General features: G+C 42.1%; 1 protein-coding gene and 1 long non-coding RNA gene across 4 annotated transcripts; one reads left to right on the top strand and one right to left on the bottom strand.

Moving 5' to 3' along the window:
• Positions 1–3,480: 3,480 nt before the first annotated feature.
• On the bottom strand, positions 3,481–6,933 carry LOC118218807. The gene is made up of 3 exons (XR_004763552.1): positions 6,845–6,933; positions 5,581–5,754; positions 3,481–4,332 (listed from the first exon to the last, which is right to left on the bottom strand). It is a non-coding gene; the product is annotated as an uncharacterized LOC118218807 (long non-coding RNA).
• A 195-nt stretch (positions 6,934–7,128) lies between these two features.
• si:ch73-252i11.1 (uncharacterized protein LOC553517 homolog) lies at positions 7,129–16,069 on the top strand. 3 transcript variants are annotated; one of them, XM_035401503.1, is made up of 13 exons: positions 7,129–7,787; positions 8,320–8,455; positions 9,068–9,404; positions 9,743–9,793; positions 9,898–10,024; positions 10,502–10,670; positions 11,042–11,162; positions 11,543–11,639; positions 11,879–11,966; positions 12,230–12,360; positions 13,141–13,292; positions 14,052–14,357; positions 14,406–16,069. In XM_035401503.1, the coding sequence occupies exons 1-13, from the start codon at positions 7,525–7,527 to the stop codon at positions 14,459–14,461; spliced, it is 2,034 nt and encodes a 677-aa protein (XP_035257394.1). In that variant the 5' UTR covers positions 7,129–7,524; the 3' UTR covers positions 14,462–16,069. The 3 variants fall into 3 exon arrangements, with proteins under 3 accessions (XP_035257394.1, XP_035257393.1, XP_035257392.1); XM_035401502.1 differs by having other exon boundaries at positions 10,508–10,670; positions 14,052–16,069; XM_035401501.1 differs by having other exon boundaries at positions 14,052–16,069.
• The last annotated feature ends 54 nt before the right edge of the window (positions 16,070–16,123 follow it).

Here is a 16,123-nt window from a genome sequence, read left to right as displayed (position 1 = left end):
AAACAAAAGCGATGTGTGTGTACCTCCGTCCCACTACGGTGGGGGCGTACGTCATTTTTCAGGCAAAAAAAAAAAAAAAAAAGTGTCAGTCTGCAGTGATAAACCAGTCAATGGGATCCTGTGGGCTACACATTCTCTGGCTCTCCTCCACAGATCATCCCGTGTTCTGTCAGGCATTGCAGTTGCCATGGCGACCAAGGCCTTTTCCCAGTTACCAACCCGAGGTGACTCTACTCTAGCTCCCTCCCTCCCACACACCCCCCCCACCTCCCTTCTCGGTGACCAGGAACAGTGCGGGGGTTTGTGAGCTGAAATGGGCAGCCAGTGCCTCAGAGAGGGGGAGTATCTCATAAAAATAAAAATAAAAAAAACCCACAGCTGACGCAAATCAGGGGCAGTAGAAGTCACGGAATTTTCTAGAGGTAAAGCAGCGTTAAACATGCTAAGTGCTTCCAACCAGGAGACCAAACATAGCAAGACATGAATCACATAAGCTAATTAACAACCGTATGAATGAAACAAATATACGCCCCGACTTGCTGTGGCACTTAGCAAAACCATGTTTTTGTTGCTACATCGTCTAATCTTCTGGCACTTGTAGGAGATCATGCTCTCAAGAGGGCAATAGCTTTGAGCGACATTCTGAATGACATTTATTAGAAATGTGCCCCTGTTGTTCCTACATGACGTATCAATGGCTATATATAGACACCTCTTCCCACACTGCCCTGGTCAGGTCTGCAGGTAAGACACATAAACATTCTGAGCAGTGATAGGCTGAGAATATGGATGGCATTGTGATGTGCAAATGCATTATGTGCAGTGATAGGCTGAGAATTTGAATGATATTATGACCTATAAATTGATTCTGAGCAGTGATATATGGATGGCAGTATGTCTCAATGGTGGCATCCATGTAGTAACAGTATGTCAAGCCAGTGGCAGCTAACATCATTATGGTTACCACATCATTGCCTAGTCCTTCTCAGAATATTTTCTGTTCTTATTTTGTGCAAAAATGAGCTGTTGGTCCTCATGTCTGACACTAAGAGTTTGCTATAAAAAATAATAATAACAAATCATGGAAGGCGGGTCACCTTCTTGACAGCTCATGATGGCGCGTAATATTATTAATATTTCTGCCATATGCAGACCTGATCCAGGGCCGTCTACCGTCACATTTCTGTGGCACGGCAGTCTTAGATATGTAAGAATGCCACACCGGTATCTCACACAAAGAAGAACTTTTTTAAAAAAAACTTTCATTTTGCCTTCAAGTCTCCGAAGGCGTGCGCGTCACACTGCACAGCGGTGTCCTCTCTGAGGGACACGGGGTGGGGTGGGGTGGGGGGGGGGGACCAGGGGCCGCGACTGCGCCCGCGCCCGTCACAACGGCAGATGAAACGCCGGAAACTTCCGCAGGAATGCGAGGGCAAGACCACACTGGCCACGGAGCTGATAATTATCCAAGATTGAGTGTGCAAATCCAGGAATGTGCAACAACCGCCGCGCCCCTACCATTCCCTTTTCTTTATCTCTCTCTCTCCTCTCAGACAGCGGGGGTCTCTCGCCCAGCGCACTGTACACGCACAGGTTTTCTCGCGGCCAGTCGTTGAGTTTCGTCTTGTGAGAGTGCGTGATGTAGATCAGCGCTGTGAATGAGCGCTTTTCAAGGTGCTGCAGCTCTATTATCACAACCAGTGATTTTTTTCAGGAATTACAGTAATCACTCGCTTAAAGTATATACATTTTTTTTAAAAAGCTACAGTTGGTTTTTTTTTTTTTTTTTATTCCCACAGCCCCGCTTGTGCTGGGAATAGAATTTCAAATGTAAAGATGGCTCAGGGAATTTTCTGGTAACAGGATGTCTTAGAAGCAGACTTAGTTTCCATTTAAAAAAAAACAAGTACATTCTCAAAAGGAGGCTTTTCTGTTTTAGGCAGTAGTAGAATTGTTTAGAGGACTGCGTGGCCCCGTTTACGCTCTCTTTTGGGAATGAGCTGTGTGCTCGACATAAAATGCAGACAGGGCCTTCAAACGCAAAAGAAAAAAAAAACATTCACTTAAATTTCAAAAGCGTATTACTCCCTTTCATTGGGCACCCCCGAGAACGTGTGACCTGAACACATCAATTAGTGGTTTTGGGTCCTTTTATTTTCATAAAGCGCAGTCCCAAAATTGTCTGTAAAACTACTGTGGATTTATCAAAGGATTGTGGCCGGCACTAATATTGACTGTGTATTGTGTCAGACGACGAAGTAATGACACTAACAGAACACAAAGGACTGCTGGTAATCAGAAGCAGATTCAGTAATGGGCACATACATATTCATTTTGACCAAAAGTACAAATTCAGTACAGGGTGTTTTAACAGAGTGTCCACTTCTCTGTTTGCATGAGTGAAATGACAACGGTGTACTAAAATGGAGTCCAGCCATCATGTGTGCACAAAAGTGCCGTAGGGTGACTTGCCTTGTGTTCACAAACTCACAGATGAAAAACACACAGGCATGCACTATCCTGCATACTGTATAAATATGAATATCAGTGTAACATTATTATTATTATTATTATTATTATTATTATTATTGTCTCAAAGGTAGTACCCCATGGGCAGATATCAGCATCACATCAGTGACATCACCTGTATGCTGTAGCTCAGTTATGGTGGATCTGAGACTTTAGCAACACGCTCTGTTCCTTCAGACAAAACTACTGATTGCTTTGCCTTGTACTGATGTCTGCCAAGATAAACAAGTCTGGGACATCCCCTCATCTGTTAGAACAATCAAGTCTGAGTTTCAAAATATAAATTTAGCCACTGCTCGGGGTCGCTGTAAAACATACGACATGGCTGTGCACCGCACTGATTTGCAACTTGATTCATCTTAACTTTTCACGTGACGTGTGCGATGTGAAGAGAAACATTCGCTTATTTCCCCCGAACGTTCAGAGTGGTGCAGGAAGTAAAGTACCACAAAAGCACCGAAAGCACAAGACGGTCACGCCATGATGGCCCCTACACTGCCATCTGCAGGATTTTTCATGCCGTTTTGTGTGTATATTTCTGTGTACGCTTATACCTTTTTAACACACTGCCTGTGAACAAAAAGTATCAAATATTCCGTTACATTCAGCCATTTAGCAGATGCTCTTATCCAGAGTGACTTACACAGCTTTTTGCACAGCATTTACATTGCATCCATTTATGCAGCTGGATATATACTGAAGCAATGCAGGTTAAGGGCAGTGTCCGCCCTGGCAACTGATCCTGTGATCTTTAGGTTACAAGACCAGCTCCTTACCCTTTATAGACAACTATTGACAGGAACTACAGCACAAAGATTAATATAAATAAGTGAAATGCCATTGAGAGATATGATGTACAGTAAAGTATTTGACTTCATATATCTAATGATAAAGATTCCTTTTTTTGTTTTTGTTTTTAATATTAATCCACATGGGATGGACTGTAGTGGCTCTCTACTGTCGACTCCGCTCTTACGAATCTGGGATCTTGAGGAAACATTAATAGACTCCTTTATAAACTCATTGTAGTTGGGAGGAGTGTTTTCTGTGAAGTGAATGTCAAAGCATGAAGGCGTCGCCGCGTATTTCACCTCCTCACATCCTGCCCCGACCTCTCCCTGCCCCTGGCAGAGTATCAGAGCCTCCTAGGCACGGGGCGAGAGGGAGGCCCCGTCCTCTCTGATGGGGGCGATCGCGCCGAGCTCTTCAGCAGCGCGGGCGAGAGTTCAGCGGGAAATGCTGTTTCCGGAACATGAAAGGGGGGAGAAACCGAGCGGTCCACGCAGAAGCGAACGCGCCCCAAAGCCACGCATCAGGGTTTCAGCCGAGAGAACAGAACGATCCTCAGGGCCGCACGCTGTGGGAAGCGGGAGGGTGTGCCTCACATAGACTATTCCGGTCAAACCCGCTCTGGAACCAAAAACTTCCCGAAGCACGCCCTGCGTTCTGCTGACACCGCTCATCTCTGGCCACGCCGAACAACCGGCGTATGAGACGAGGGCACGGTGGAAATGCCCGTGACGCACAGCGGCACTCATCAATCATAGTTATGTTCTGAAGAGCAATTTTAACAGCATTGTAGTCCTCAGCGGGGCTGCCGTGTTTATGCAGGGCGGAAATGAGGTTTCTGTAATCTGAGGAATGCTGGCGCTAGCGTCTGACCAGGCCGTGTTTCCTTCTTCGACAGTGAGTGGACATCACGTCTCTGCAGCCGGGACAGTCAGAATCTCTGGATGGTGCTCCCTGGGTTCTCTAAAGTGGGGTCACTGAATTCCACATGCTTGTCCAGTTCTCTGTCTGGGTCTGCATGTTCCAGATATGTGTGAGAACACAAGAGGAGAGTGTGAGGAGAACGAGAGAAAAAAAAAAAAAAAAATTATAATGAGATACCTTACAAAAAAATCTGTTGGTTTCTCCAGTGACATTCTCACAGATGGACCTCACAGCCACCAGCAACCCAACCTCTTCCAGATGTCTGAATTAATTCCCCCTAAAAACTCCTCAAAACCCCCCATCTTCAACTGACTCCCATGCATTGTTCCTTTAAAACTACCCCTATGAATTTTTTTTAATCCCCTACATTTAGGGATAAATCCCCCAGTCTGGCAACCAAGCTTCCATCTCCCCCAATCGGAAAAGATCAGTGTGCATCAGCAGGATAAAGGAAATGGCTCTTTTCCTGGCCTCAGCTTCAAGGTCGCCAAAGCCATTATGTTCCATTGGCAAGGGACCTTCGTATGCTGAGGTGTGTGCAAGAAACATGAATTATTTATCCATACCATACTGAAAAGCAAGCTAAATTGACTGCATGTAAATGCAATTACATTGTGACTGAACGCTTCATTTCTGAAGAAAATTCAATAAGGCCAGCACTGTTCAAGCACTGTTTTATATGATCCACCCACACACTGTCCTTTCAGTCTGATGTCTGGCCAGTGCATAGAATGCCCTTTAAAATGAATAAGTCGTTCTAATTTTCCCCAGTAAAGATTAAAAAACTGAATGTAGGCGTCCTTGGGGACAGGGTGGATAGGGATTCATTGAGGTCTTGCTATTTTATACCACACACAGCCTCCGTTTGAAGAGAAAGATAAAAAAAGGATCATGCAAGCTATGACAGAGAGAAAGGCAACATTCACAAGCGCTCTGGTCTGAATCGGCTACAGTAGTCTGCGGGTATTGTTCCGGAACTTTCTGCTCAAAGGGGGTCATGGGAGTGTTTTTGAAGTGACTGATATCTTGCCAGAGAGAAGCAGGATCACCTTGGCCTTTGCAACACTGTCTCACTGACAGATTTATGATGGGACCTGGAAGAGTTAAATTTCCCCGCTAACTTATATAAAATAACATGAAGCAAAAGCTGTGATTTCAAGGATGATGAAATTTAATATTTCCTCTAATTCACTGAAGGCCAGCAGGGCTGCACTGGAATATTAATTCAGGATAATTCATTATTTATTCAGTTATTGAAGAATTCTAATTCCATTGTCAGAATTATAAATGATATTAGTCTTAAGATGGCAACTTTAGACAGTGATAAAGGCAGTTTACCTGTATATCCTCTGCATCATTCCTGTATCTGATCTGCATTCTTTTTTCATATCCTTCTTTCCTCTTTGCTGTGCCTCTAATTTTAAACTCTGAGACCTTTCTTCCTCCATCTCTCCTCCTGCTGTAAAATGGCTGCCATGCATGTGCTACACGTCAGAGCTTCTTGAAGTGAATCTATAAACCAAGAACACGTATTGATTATACAGTCGATCAACTTCAGCATTATTACAGCTGTACTTCAACATCGCATTTTAGATTTTTAAAAAACTTTTATCAGTAATGTCTTTACACTACTGGTGTACCTTTGAAGGTGTGATTTTCTATCATGTAAAATGGTGCTCTGTCCTGTAAAATGTTCTTTTAAGGCTAGTGCTAATGGTATGTTAATGCTAGTGCTAGTTGTTCTGCTCAGTGGGGGCTTCTACCTGTACCTCGAAATACATTTCCTAACTCATGGCATCACCTTTAGCCTAAATGATGACTTGTGGCTTGCAGAAGTCTTGAGTAGAGATGGCAAGACCTTGCGGTAGAACACAGTGCCTTTATTTCCACACTGTCCCTTTAAGAGCGGGTGTCTGACAGTGGGAGACAAGTTCAGAGGCCAGCACGTGGAATAATGCTGGGGTTGTGCTGTATTATTAAACTAGGCACCTGGGGGCAGGTAGTTCTACACCTGCTGCCGGTTACAGGTCTATCGCCCTTACCTCGTGCCCAGGTAAATTAATGGAGTGGAAGATAGCAGGGTGATTGACAGATTTCATATTTCCCCAGAGAATACAGGGGCTGTTTTCTCTAGAGCAGTTTCTGTGCAGGTCAACCCTCCGTGCAGATCGTACATAGATATCAGTAGGCCTTTAGCCATGAGGTAGGCTTATAATGTGTCTTTACATGAGGGCCTGTCTAAAAATGGTATGTGGCGGGTCTAGAGGTCATGCTTTATAGCTATTGGGGGAGAGGGGGGACACGACCAAAATTAGATAAATATCTGATTGCTTGTTAATAAAGTTTTTTTTTTTTTTTTTTTTTAATACTCAAGCCTTTCTATTGAAGGCAAAGGAACCAGAGGAATCTGAGGAAACAGACTCAGGAGCAGGATCCCATTCAGCATTTAATATGACGGCAAAAAAATTGCTCACTTTATTTATAAGCTATATGCTGAATTAAACTGATATTGTTATTTTCATTGAGAAGATATATATATATATGTGTGTGTATATATTGCAGCTGTTCTTAAACTGCAGGTGGTAATGTTAGTGTACCCTACCATTCAATCTGTCCAGAAGCATGAGCGTCATGTTAAGAATTTCCAATGTTCGCTGAATCACACAGCATGCCGCCGACAGCTGCAGAATTAAAAGTTTGGAGGAGCCTTGAAGCTGCGAGTGAAATACTCTCTGCACAATTCTGACCGTTTTCCCCAGCACTATACTCAAGCACCACTAAACCTGCTCAGAAAAAAAAAAGAATAACTGGAACATCGAAGTTCTACCAGGCTAAAGGCTATTGACATAGGCTATGTACCATACCACCCATTTGCCGAGGAAAGCAAACACCTTCTGATATATTGTAATGGGTGTAAATAGCGAACCCATGCGCTTTAAAAAAAACAACCGTGAGCTCCTGACTAATCTGCGACAACAGTTTCGTTTCACAGTAATGAGTCCAATAAAATTGACGTTTGCTTGGATTCGTGACCGGTTTTTCCTTTCTTATTTCACTAATGAAAGGAGTAAAATTTATATTACAATAATAACGCCATAACGTCAGGTAAGATAAGATATGTAGTTTCACGTAATGGAAGAAAGGGATCATGTTTACAAGGCAGCGATAAGTTTCGGTTTTGATTCCGGTGAATGATGAATTGAAACTCTCGCTCAGTGTGTTTTGTGTTTATCGCGGAGCAGACCTACGGAAAATACAGAACGCCTACGTTAAGTTTACAATATGACAGAAACCAATGTAACAAAGGTGATTTGCGGCAACGGCGGAGCAATGGATTATGATGATTTAGTACATAATTTTTTATTTGGAGATGAAACCGCCGTTCAAAAGGGTGATGCTTTCCACATCGCGCTTGCGAACCAGAATAAACGGATTATTGCAAAAACTAAAGTTCGGTTGTGTAAAGCCAAAGAATGCGACGGCTGTAACAATTTACACTTCTGTAAATTCTTCCTCTTCGGGGGCTGCAAGAACGGCAGAGGACGGTAGGCCTATGTGTGTGTCGATGTAAAGTAACCGGACTCGTTTGATTTTCAATGTTACAACACGGAAACGTTTAACTGCTTGTCACATTTGTTAAGAAAACATGCAATGTTCCGAATACAGTAGCTGTAAACTACACAGTAATACAAGACGAGTCGTTATTTATTTTTTACAGTCTCTGATTTTTCCACATTTACGTATTTGTTTTTTGGCTGTGTTACAAACAGGCTTGTTTGCTTGGCACATTGCTTACGTGAAACTGCAAAGTTATTTAATTTGATTTGTAGACATATGTAACTAATCCACATCGACTGTGTTTGCTCTTAACACAAATAGGTGTACATAAAGACAAAATAGTTAGTTATGAAATGATATATTGTAAAAACTGGAGTTACATGTTCATTTACAATATTTATGACTCCCCATGAAACGAGGAAGCATTTCGTCATAGTAACCCAGCTCTCGTATCAGGAACACTCCGAACAGAATATTTTGTGTTTAGGGTATTTCTGGACTCTTTATTTTTGCCTGTAGGCGTACATGCCGCTATGGTCACAGTTTGACGACAGAGCACAATGCCAAAGTCCTTAGAGACAACAACCTGCAGGAACTGGACAAACGCGAGCTCTGCACGTTGCTACTTCAGAACGACAACACCCTGTTACCGCCGGTAAGACTGTGATGTTGCGTGCAGCTGACTGAGTTCGTGGGTGGTAGAAACACATGGCTATGGCAAGCCGTTTTAACATTTAATGGCTAGACTGGATATGTATTGACGATATCCGTAATTCAATTCTTCCTAGTCAAAATGAACATTTCAGATATCCACATGTCAATTTCGTGTTCAGAGGATTTTTAGAAGATTTTAAAAATGGCAATTTTAGGCTGCATCACAACCTTTACATAGCTTCAAGTCCGGTTTGACCACAATCAAGAAAAAAAACTGAAATTTTGCAATTCACTTAAGTGGCACTAGATGGTGCCAGTACACAGATTATTGGTATTGCTGCACAAAAGGAGTATTGAGTAAGGGATACTTTTTATGAATTCACTTTTAATTACCATTTATGTGATAGTTATACATTCAGGGGAAAATGAATAAGTACATTTTTAAGATTAAAATGCAAGAGATGATTAAAAAAAAGTTTCCATATCACTTTTCCCAAATACATTGCAAACCCTATTCATGTACCATCCGAACACGTAGCAAACCATAACCATGTTCTCAAAATCACTTTTTTATGGCTAAAATTTAAGGACCAGTTTTTTACTCCCTTATCAGGTGTGCTTCCAATACAACAAAGGTGATGGAGAGTACGGAAACTGCTCTGAACAGGAGAGCTGCAGGAGGATTCACATCTGCGACAAGTACCTCAGAGGCACCTGCACGTCAGGGGCGGGCTGCCTCAGGTCACATGACTTCTCTGAGCCCCACCCACTGAAAACCCTGAAGGAGAGAGGGGTGCCCAATCAGCTGATTGGCTCCATGCTGTCCGTCTACAAGAACATACAGGCCATGAAGAGCGCTGACTGCAGCAATACGAAAGCAAGAGGCCAAACACAGGGCATGAATGCAAAAAGCAGCACAAATCAAAACAGACAGCCTGAGAATGGTCCAGGTATTATAATTTTTTTCTGTTGTGGTGGTTACCAAATTCATTTTTGTTTGTATTAGTCTAAAATGAAGGCATAAAATGTCATTACTATAACAACCAAGATCATTAGGCTGTAAAATTTGAGACAGTAAGATTTGCATTGCTGTTATATCCCGCATACTCATTGTACATGCACAATATAGAAAATATGGCAAATCTTTTACATTTTTAGCATCATTTGAAGTTACACCGTGCTTTATGGAAAAAGGCCAGGAGGGCGTTTTATGCTAAAGGCATTAGCAATCAAGAAAATACATTTACATGTCATGTAGCGAGTAACGGAAAGTGTGCTTTGTCCGTAGAGAAAAGCGAGATATGCATGTACTACGTCCGGGGTACCTGCAGGCACGACGGTAAGGTCACGCTTTGTTCGGCACTGCGATATTTGGAATGTGCTACTTCCTCTGAGCCAACGGAAGAGAAATGACTCTCACGCTTGTTTTTGTTTGCGCTTCAGAAAAATGCTGGAACGAGCACTCCAAACTGCCGTATAAGTGGGAGGTGAAGATGGGTTTCGGCTGGTCGCCTCACCCGGACAACGAGCAGGTGGAGAAGGACTACTGTGACCCCGCCAATGACTGCAGGTGTGCTGGACGATTTTACGCTGTAGATGCGCTACAGCAGAGGACCTAGGACAAGCTGCCTGTACAAGAGCAAGAATTTCATTATTAGTTTTAAGTATAAAGTAAGAATCCCCCTGCCCAGTGGTTTTAATTACACTTGCCCCTGTGAAAATTCTGCAGTACTGGTTTATATATACTGGTATATATACCCATGCGTGCTGGATACTATGCATTTTGTAGACAAATGATCCCGCATTGGACTGAACAGGGCTACCCAATCCTGTTCCTGCAGATCTACCATCCTGCAGGTTTTCACTCCACCCCTAAGCAAGCACACCTCATTTATCAGCTAGAGATCTTGTTGAGCTGCTAGTCAATCAGGTGTGCTGAGTAAGGGTTGAAATGAAAACCTACTGGACGGCAGATCTCCAGGAACAGGATTTGGGCCTATTGGCCGCTGTATCCCCCTCTGTTCTGATGTTAATATCCCTGGTCTAGTTTCAGCCAAGGATTCCCAGTGCATTTTGGTACCATGACCCACGGGTCGGCCCATGTGAGACGCCTCTCCACGGTCTCCTCCGTGGTTCAGCCCACCTTCATCCTCACCACCAAATGGGCCTGGTACTGGGAGGACGAGTACAACAACTGGATCCAGTACGCGTCATCGGTATGTGTCCGTTACCACTCAGAATGCATCACTATACACTAGCCATGTTAGATACCAATCCATGTATTACATCGTTCCAATATGCTATATACCAGTAGTTCCCAGTTGATTATTTCAGTGAACATTCAGCAAGTGTGTATGTATTCCTCATTGATCTGAACCTAAACGTCTCGACCGGTGGCAGAGACCCTGAGCACGGCTGCACATTAAAAGTCTCTGTTGCCTGGGAGAGCTGAACGTTCAGTGAAAAAATCCAAATACCGGTGACCCCCCTGAGACATTTAGGCCCCTAAAAACTCCTGCGCGGGTAGGAGAAGGCAGCTCCCCGATTCAGCGCCTCCTCACGGGCTCGCGTTTCCCCCGAACGCCAGGGCGCAGGGCACGGGGCGTCGTCCCTCTCCAGTGAGGACCTGGAGGAGCAGTTCCAGCAGGACGACAGCGCGGTTATCCACTTCAACGCAGGGTCACAGACCTACCAGCTCAGCTTCAAAGGTACTGAGCACATAACCCAGCCATCCTGCATCCTGCTGAATTATTATTATTATTATTATTATTATTGTTATTATTATTATAGTATTATAATTAATTTAGTTTTATATAATTAGTTTTTTAATTTTTTATATTCCTTTTTTCTCTTGTAACCTTTAGCTTTTGACTGTTAGAACACCTGTTTTTATTGTTGTAATCGGGGCTTCATTGAAAAAGAGGCCCACGGTGTGATTTCCCTGTCTAAATAAAGGGTTGAGCTTTCAGAGTTGAGCGTTCGTGCAGAAAGGGTGCCATGCTTGTGCCCATGAACGCCTCAGAAAAAACCTCCCTCGTTTCCAAAGCCTGTGTAGTTACCCCCTTCCTCTTCCTCTTCATGTCTGCAGACATGGTGCAGACAAACACACGGTATGGCACGCGACGAGCGGTCCGGAGGAGGCCCGTGTTCGTCTCCTCAGCGGAGGTACAGACCATCAGGACCAGGTAACCGTGGTTTCCATGCTGTCACTCAGAGAGGGAGGGCTTCCATCAGCAGGATTTCCCCCTCCTAATCACATAATGGCTGACAAATTAAATAAATATTTCCTTAACAATCCAAAGCAATCTGGTGAGAGCTGGTAAAGTGGGAAAAAAAAAACGGAAATGGAAAAAAAATGAGCAGTTAATATATGTTGTACAACATTGGGACATTTCATTTTCATGTCAAATTCTGTGTTGTTCAGCAAAAAAGCACCCAATGCCCGGGCATCAAACTCCAAAGCTTTGCCAGACTGCTGGGACAAGTCAATGGCACCTGAAATTGGATACAGGGTAGGATATTGCATTATTTTATACACCAGCGCTGTAAATTTTATTCAATGATTGCTCATGGTGTTTTTCTATAGCGTTCTAGGAATCGACCTGTCTTCACAATGGTATTGACTGCCTTGTCATCAAGGTTACAAAATGGAATAATTCTGAAATTTTGTCCCTGGCTCTGGAAGTTGCCGTTGAACCATTGTTGTTCTGTTTTTTAATTTTATTTTTCTTGTTACTCTCATTTTGTATCGCTCGCTGACCCACGCGCCCTCCAGAGAGTCCCTCTGCAGTCCAGCGCAAGCGAGTACCAGGAAATTTCGGCACTTTTCAGAACAACGATGAGGGGGTTCAGTGTACGCCAAATTGAGAGAATTCAGAACAAGTCCCTGTGGGAAGTCTTTCAGTGGTGAGTTCCCGTTAAAGCTTCCGATAGCACTGCTGTACTCTCAGGCAGTAAATTACCTGTCTATGTCACTAGGGAGCTGTTTTTAAAGTGGTAATCTTTAATTTTTTCATCTAAAAAAATGTCATATTTGATACCTTTTCACAATGGCATTTTTGTAGCAATATCGATTCAGTGTGTTTAAGTTCTGTAATTGTTCTCCTCTAGCTGCTATTTTCCACTGGTGGTGCCAGGTGCCACAATCCTGCCAAGTATTCAAATGTGATGACGCAAGCACAAGAACCTGCATGCGAGCAAGTTCCTAAAATCCATAAAACTGTTTTTAAAATTAGGTTTGATATGCTGCTCAATATTACCGTGTCAGACAACGTTTTTGGTTTTCTCTAGGCAGTCTTCTTTCTCCAAAATATGCTACCATTGGATTATCTTCTAAGAAGCACTCAATGTGCTCCTTGTAATAGCTTCATTTCGAATGGAAATGTGGTTTTTGGAGTGGAAAAACCTTTTTTTCATAAATTTATTTGAATCACTGCTGTTCTTGCCTATCTCCCAGATCAAATACAGCTTAAGGATTTGACTTTCTTGTATTATATTACAATTTATGTAAATTGAAGCTAAAATTAAGAGCTTTTGACATTCCTGATTTGGAGATTTCTCTTACTCACCACAAGCAGACTGGGCCTTATGGAGTGGCTCAGTCAGTAAAGGCTCTCACAGTGAGCGCAGGCGGTGTACAAATTATTATGAAGGTGTATTAAAAAATATGCATATTTATTTTTCTAGGCAAAGGGATCTGATGAGAAAAAATAATGGTGGTAGAAATGTGTCGGAGAAACAGCTGTTCCACGGCACCGACTCCAAACACATCGACGCCATTTGCAAGCAGAACTTCGACTGGAGGATCTGTGGAACGCACGGAACAGCCTACGGGAAAGGTGCGTCCCAAATTTGTGTCAGTGGTGTGAGGAAATTAAATGAATAAATTAATATATAAAAGGAGAAAATACAAATGGAAATTACCAAGTAAATGCACAATGGTGTGCTTTTTGATTGTGAAACTATCTGTGACTGTAATATCAAACACTTTGATAACCCAGCAAACATTCATTTGGGGATTTCAAGTGTTGGAGAGTATTCTGTCTCTAATATCATTTGGTTCTGAGATAATGTTTTGATTAGAACTTTCCTCAGTCTAAGAGCATATATTTTGTTCCAAAAAAAAAATTAAATAAATAAAATTCCAAACACATTACAGGCAAAATTTCTGGGAACCTCCCTTGATGATTATCGTTGAGTCATGGAACACATAATGGAGGACACATGTCAAATACATTTTTAGAAAATGACAGTCAATGAATAAAAGTATTTAATAAAAGTAAAAGTACTGAAATAAAAAAATAAAATAAAATATGAAGGTGCAGATTCACTGCCTTCATTTCAGTGTGAATTCTAGGCTGGAAACTAGTTACATATGGGAAAAGAGACTTCCTTGTTTAGCCGTTGTTTTTGGCCTTGGCACAACACTGTTCCTCTGGCAAATCTACTGTGACACATTTAAGAAAATATTTGCGTGTATTAAAATCCACCCAAAACCAAAACTAGATCTTTTGTCTATTTCAACTGATGACGTCATTGGGCTGTAATTCCTAATAACTTCTTTATTTAACTCTTAAATATTGAACTCATCGTTACAGGAAGTTACTTTGCTAGGGATGCAAAGTACTCCAACAGTTACACCGGCTCCTCAGGAATGAAGACCATGTTTGTTTGCCGAGTGTTGGTTGGCTGCTACACGAGAGGAAACTCCAGCTACCTCCGCCCACCCTCAAAAGATGGCGGCGACTCCGTGTTCTACGACAGCTGCGTGGACGACATCCACAATCCCTCCATTTTCGTCGTTTTCGAAAAGCACCAGGTTTACCCCGAGTACCTCATCCAGTACTGTGAGGATGAGTGGGGTTCCCCCGCCCAAGCGTACGTCAGGCCCACACCAAAGCCAGTGTATTCCCCGCCATCGTCCTATGTACCGTCAAGATCATATTCCTCGCCCAGCTATTCCAGTCCATCCACCACAAATACAGAGAGTTCATGCGTCATTAGTTAACTCCATTTTCTGCCACTTCAGCATTTTTAACTCTCGGTTAAAATGTGTGCGGGGGAGCCCTTTCTTGGTGCATGAGGTGTGGTCCACCTCTGAACTCTTAAGTTGTACTATATCTTGCTCTGTTTTTCTATTTGCTGCACCTTTGAAGTGCTACATTGAAATTGCTAGAAGATCAAGACACAAGATGCACGTGTTAAAATGACAGTGCTACTTGATTGGGAGTAGCCCTGCACAGAAGGGTAGTATTAATGTTAGCCAAGGTAGAGTCTGAAGATGTGTCTTCAGACCACAATGAAAATAGGCAGTGACTGATCGGTTCGTGGAGGACTAATGGATTGAATGTCCGGATTTTTTTTTGTCTTTCTCCAAATGATCTGCGCATTGAGGGTAAAATGAGCAAAACCAAAGGTTTTAAATTGATCAGCTTTTGATACACAGATGTGAATGTTTGAAAAAGTCCCTTTGTGTGAAATCGGTTAATTTATATGCAGATACACTACTGATGATTATTTCAACAAATACATTTTGCGGGAGAATGATAAAATATATCAGGAGATCCTCACAAAAAGGGTCATTTAGAAACTTGGGCTCTATTTAAAATTGGTTACTATCCGCACTTAACTGAGACATAAAATGGGTATGTACGGTATTATGTATCATGTACATAGTATGTTTATTTTGAGTATGCGAAAAGTGTCTGGATGTATACTACATTAGGAAAATCTTTCAACAAGTATGTGCCCGGGGTTACGCAGTGGTAAAGATACACCCCATAATGCATTGCGGCTGCATGTCTTCATCGCTGCCAACCGAATTGTCTGTCATTGTTGCACATATGACACAGCACTGCTGTGGTGTATTACGGGGTGTCACCCGGTGCATTAAAAATATATAAATGAGGACCGCAATGACCTGATGACCAGAAACTGAGAGCAGTGAGAGTAGATGGAAAATTATCCCGCACTTCCTATCAATATTTTCATTTGTTGTAGCCATGGGTTAAATATACATCAATGAATAATGTCACAAATATTTAGCGAAATTTTGTAAATCTAATGAGGTTGGTTTAAATTCGTTTTTACAAGATTTAAAAAAATTATATAGGCTTTGATGGCCACTGGTCTTGGGTACGCTTAAGTATTCTCAATTTCCGAAACATCCTCTATGCCAGCTATTCATACTAACATGTGTCTTAGTATGTACTACACAGTACATAAAAACATAGTATGTAGTATGTGGCATGTTAGTATTCTGTTTGGAACAGTCTATTGTAATCGTATTCCTCTGCTCAAATCAAGTCATAAATCATATTAAATAAGTCTCATTAGGTAAGAAAACATAAAATGGCTGAATTTGGCCTATAGTTAGGGGAACCCTGTGTCATCTCACTTTGAGAGTTTTCTGCTTTAGATTCTATTATTTCTTTTTCTTTTACTATATTCACTTATTAAGACCTGCATTATTTGCGTTTAATACAATTGGAAGAAATAGGTGTTTAGAATGTTTAACATATTTAGTACGAAGTTCTAAATATGAAGGAATGAATTGTATGACTTTGGAAAATTGGAAAAATTTGGAAATAAACTTTTACTGCAGTGCAAATTCAAAGGCTCCTGTTTGTTTGCAATACTTGAGAACCACTTTTAAAGCTGTACTTTAGTC

The sequence above is a fragment of the Anguilla anguilla genome, chromosome 19, assembly GCF_013347855.1.
Source record: "Anguilla anguilla isolate fAngAng1 chromosome 19, fAngAng1.pri, whole genome shotgun sequence".
Lineage (NCBI taxonomy): Eukaryota > Metazoa > Chordata > Actinopteri > Anguilliformes > Anguillidae > Anguilla > Anguilla anguilla.
Note: the sequence above shows the minus strand (reverse complement) of the source record. Positions and strands in the feature narration are given on the sequence as shown.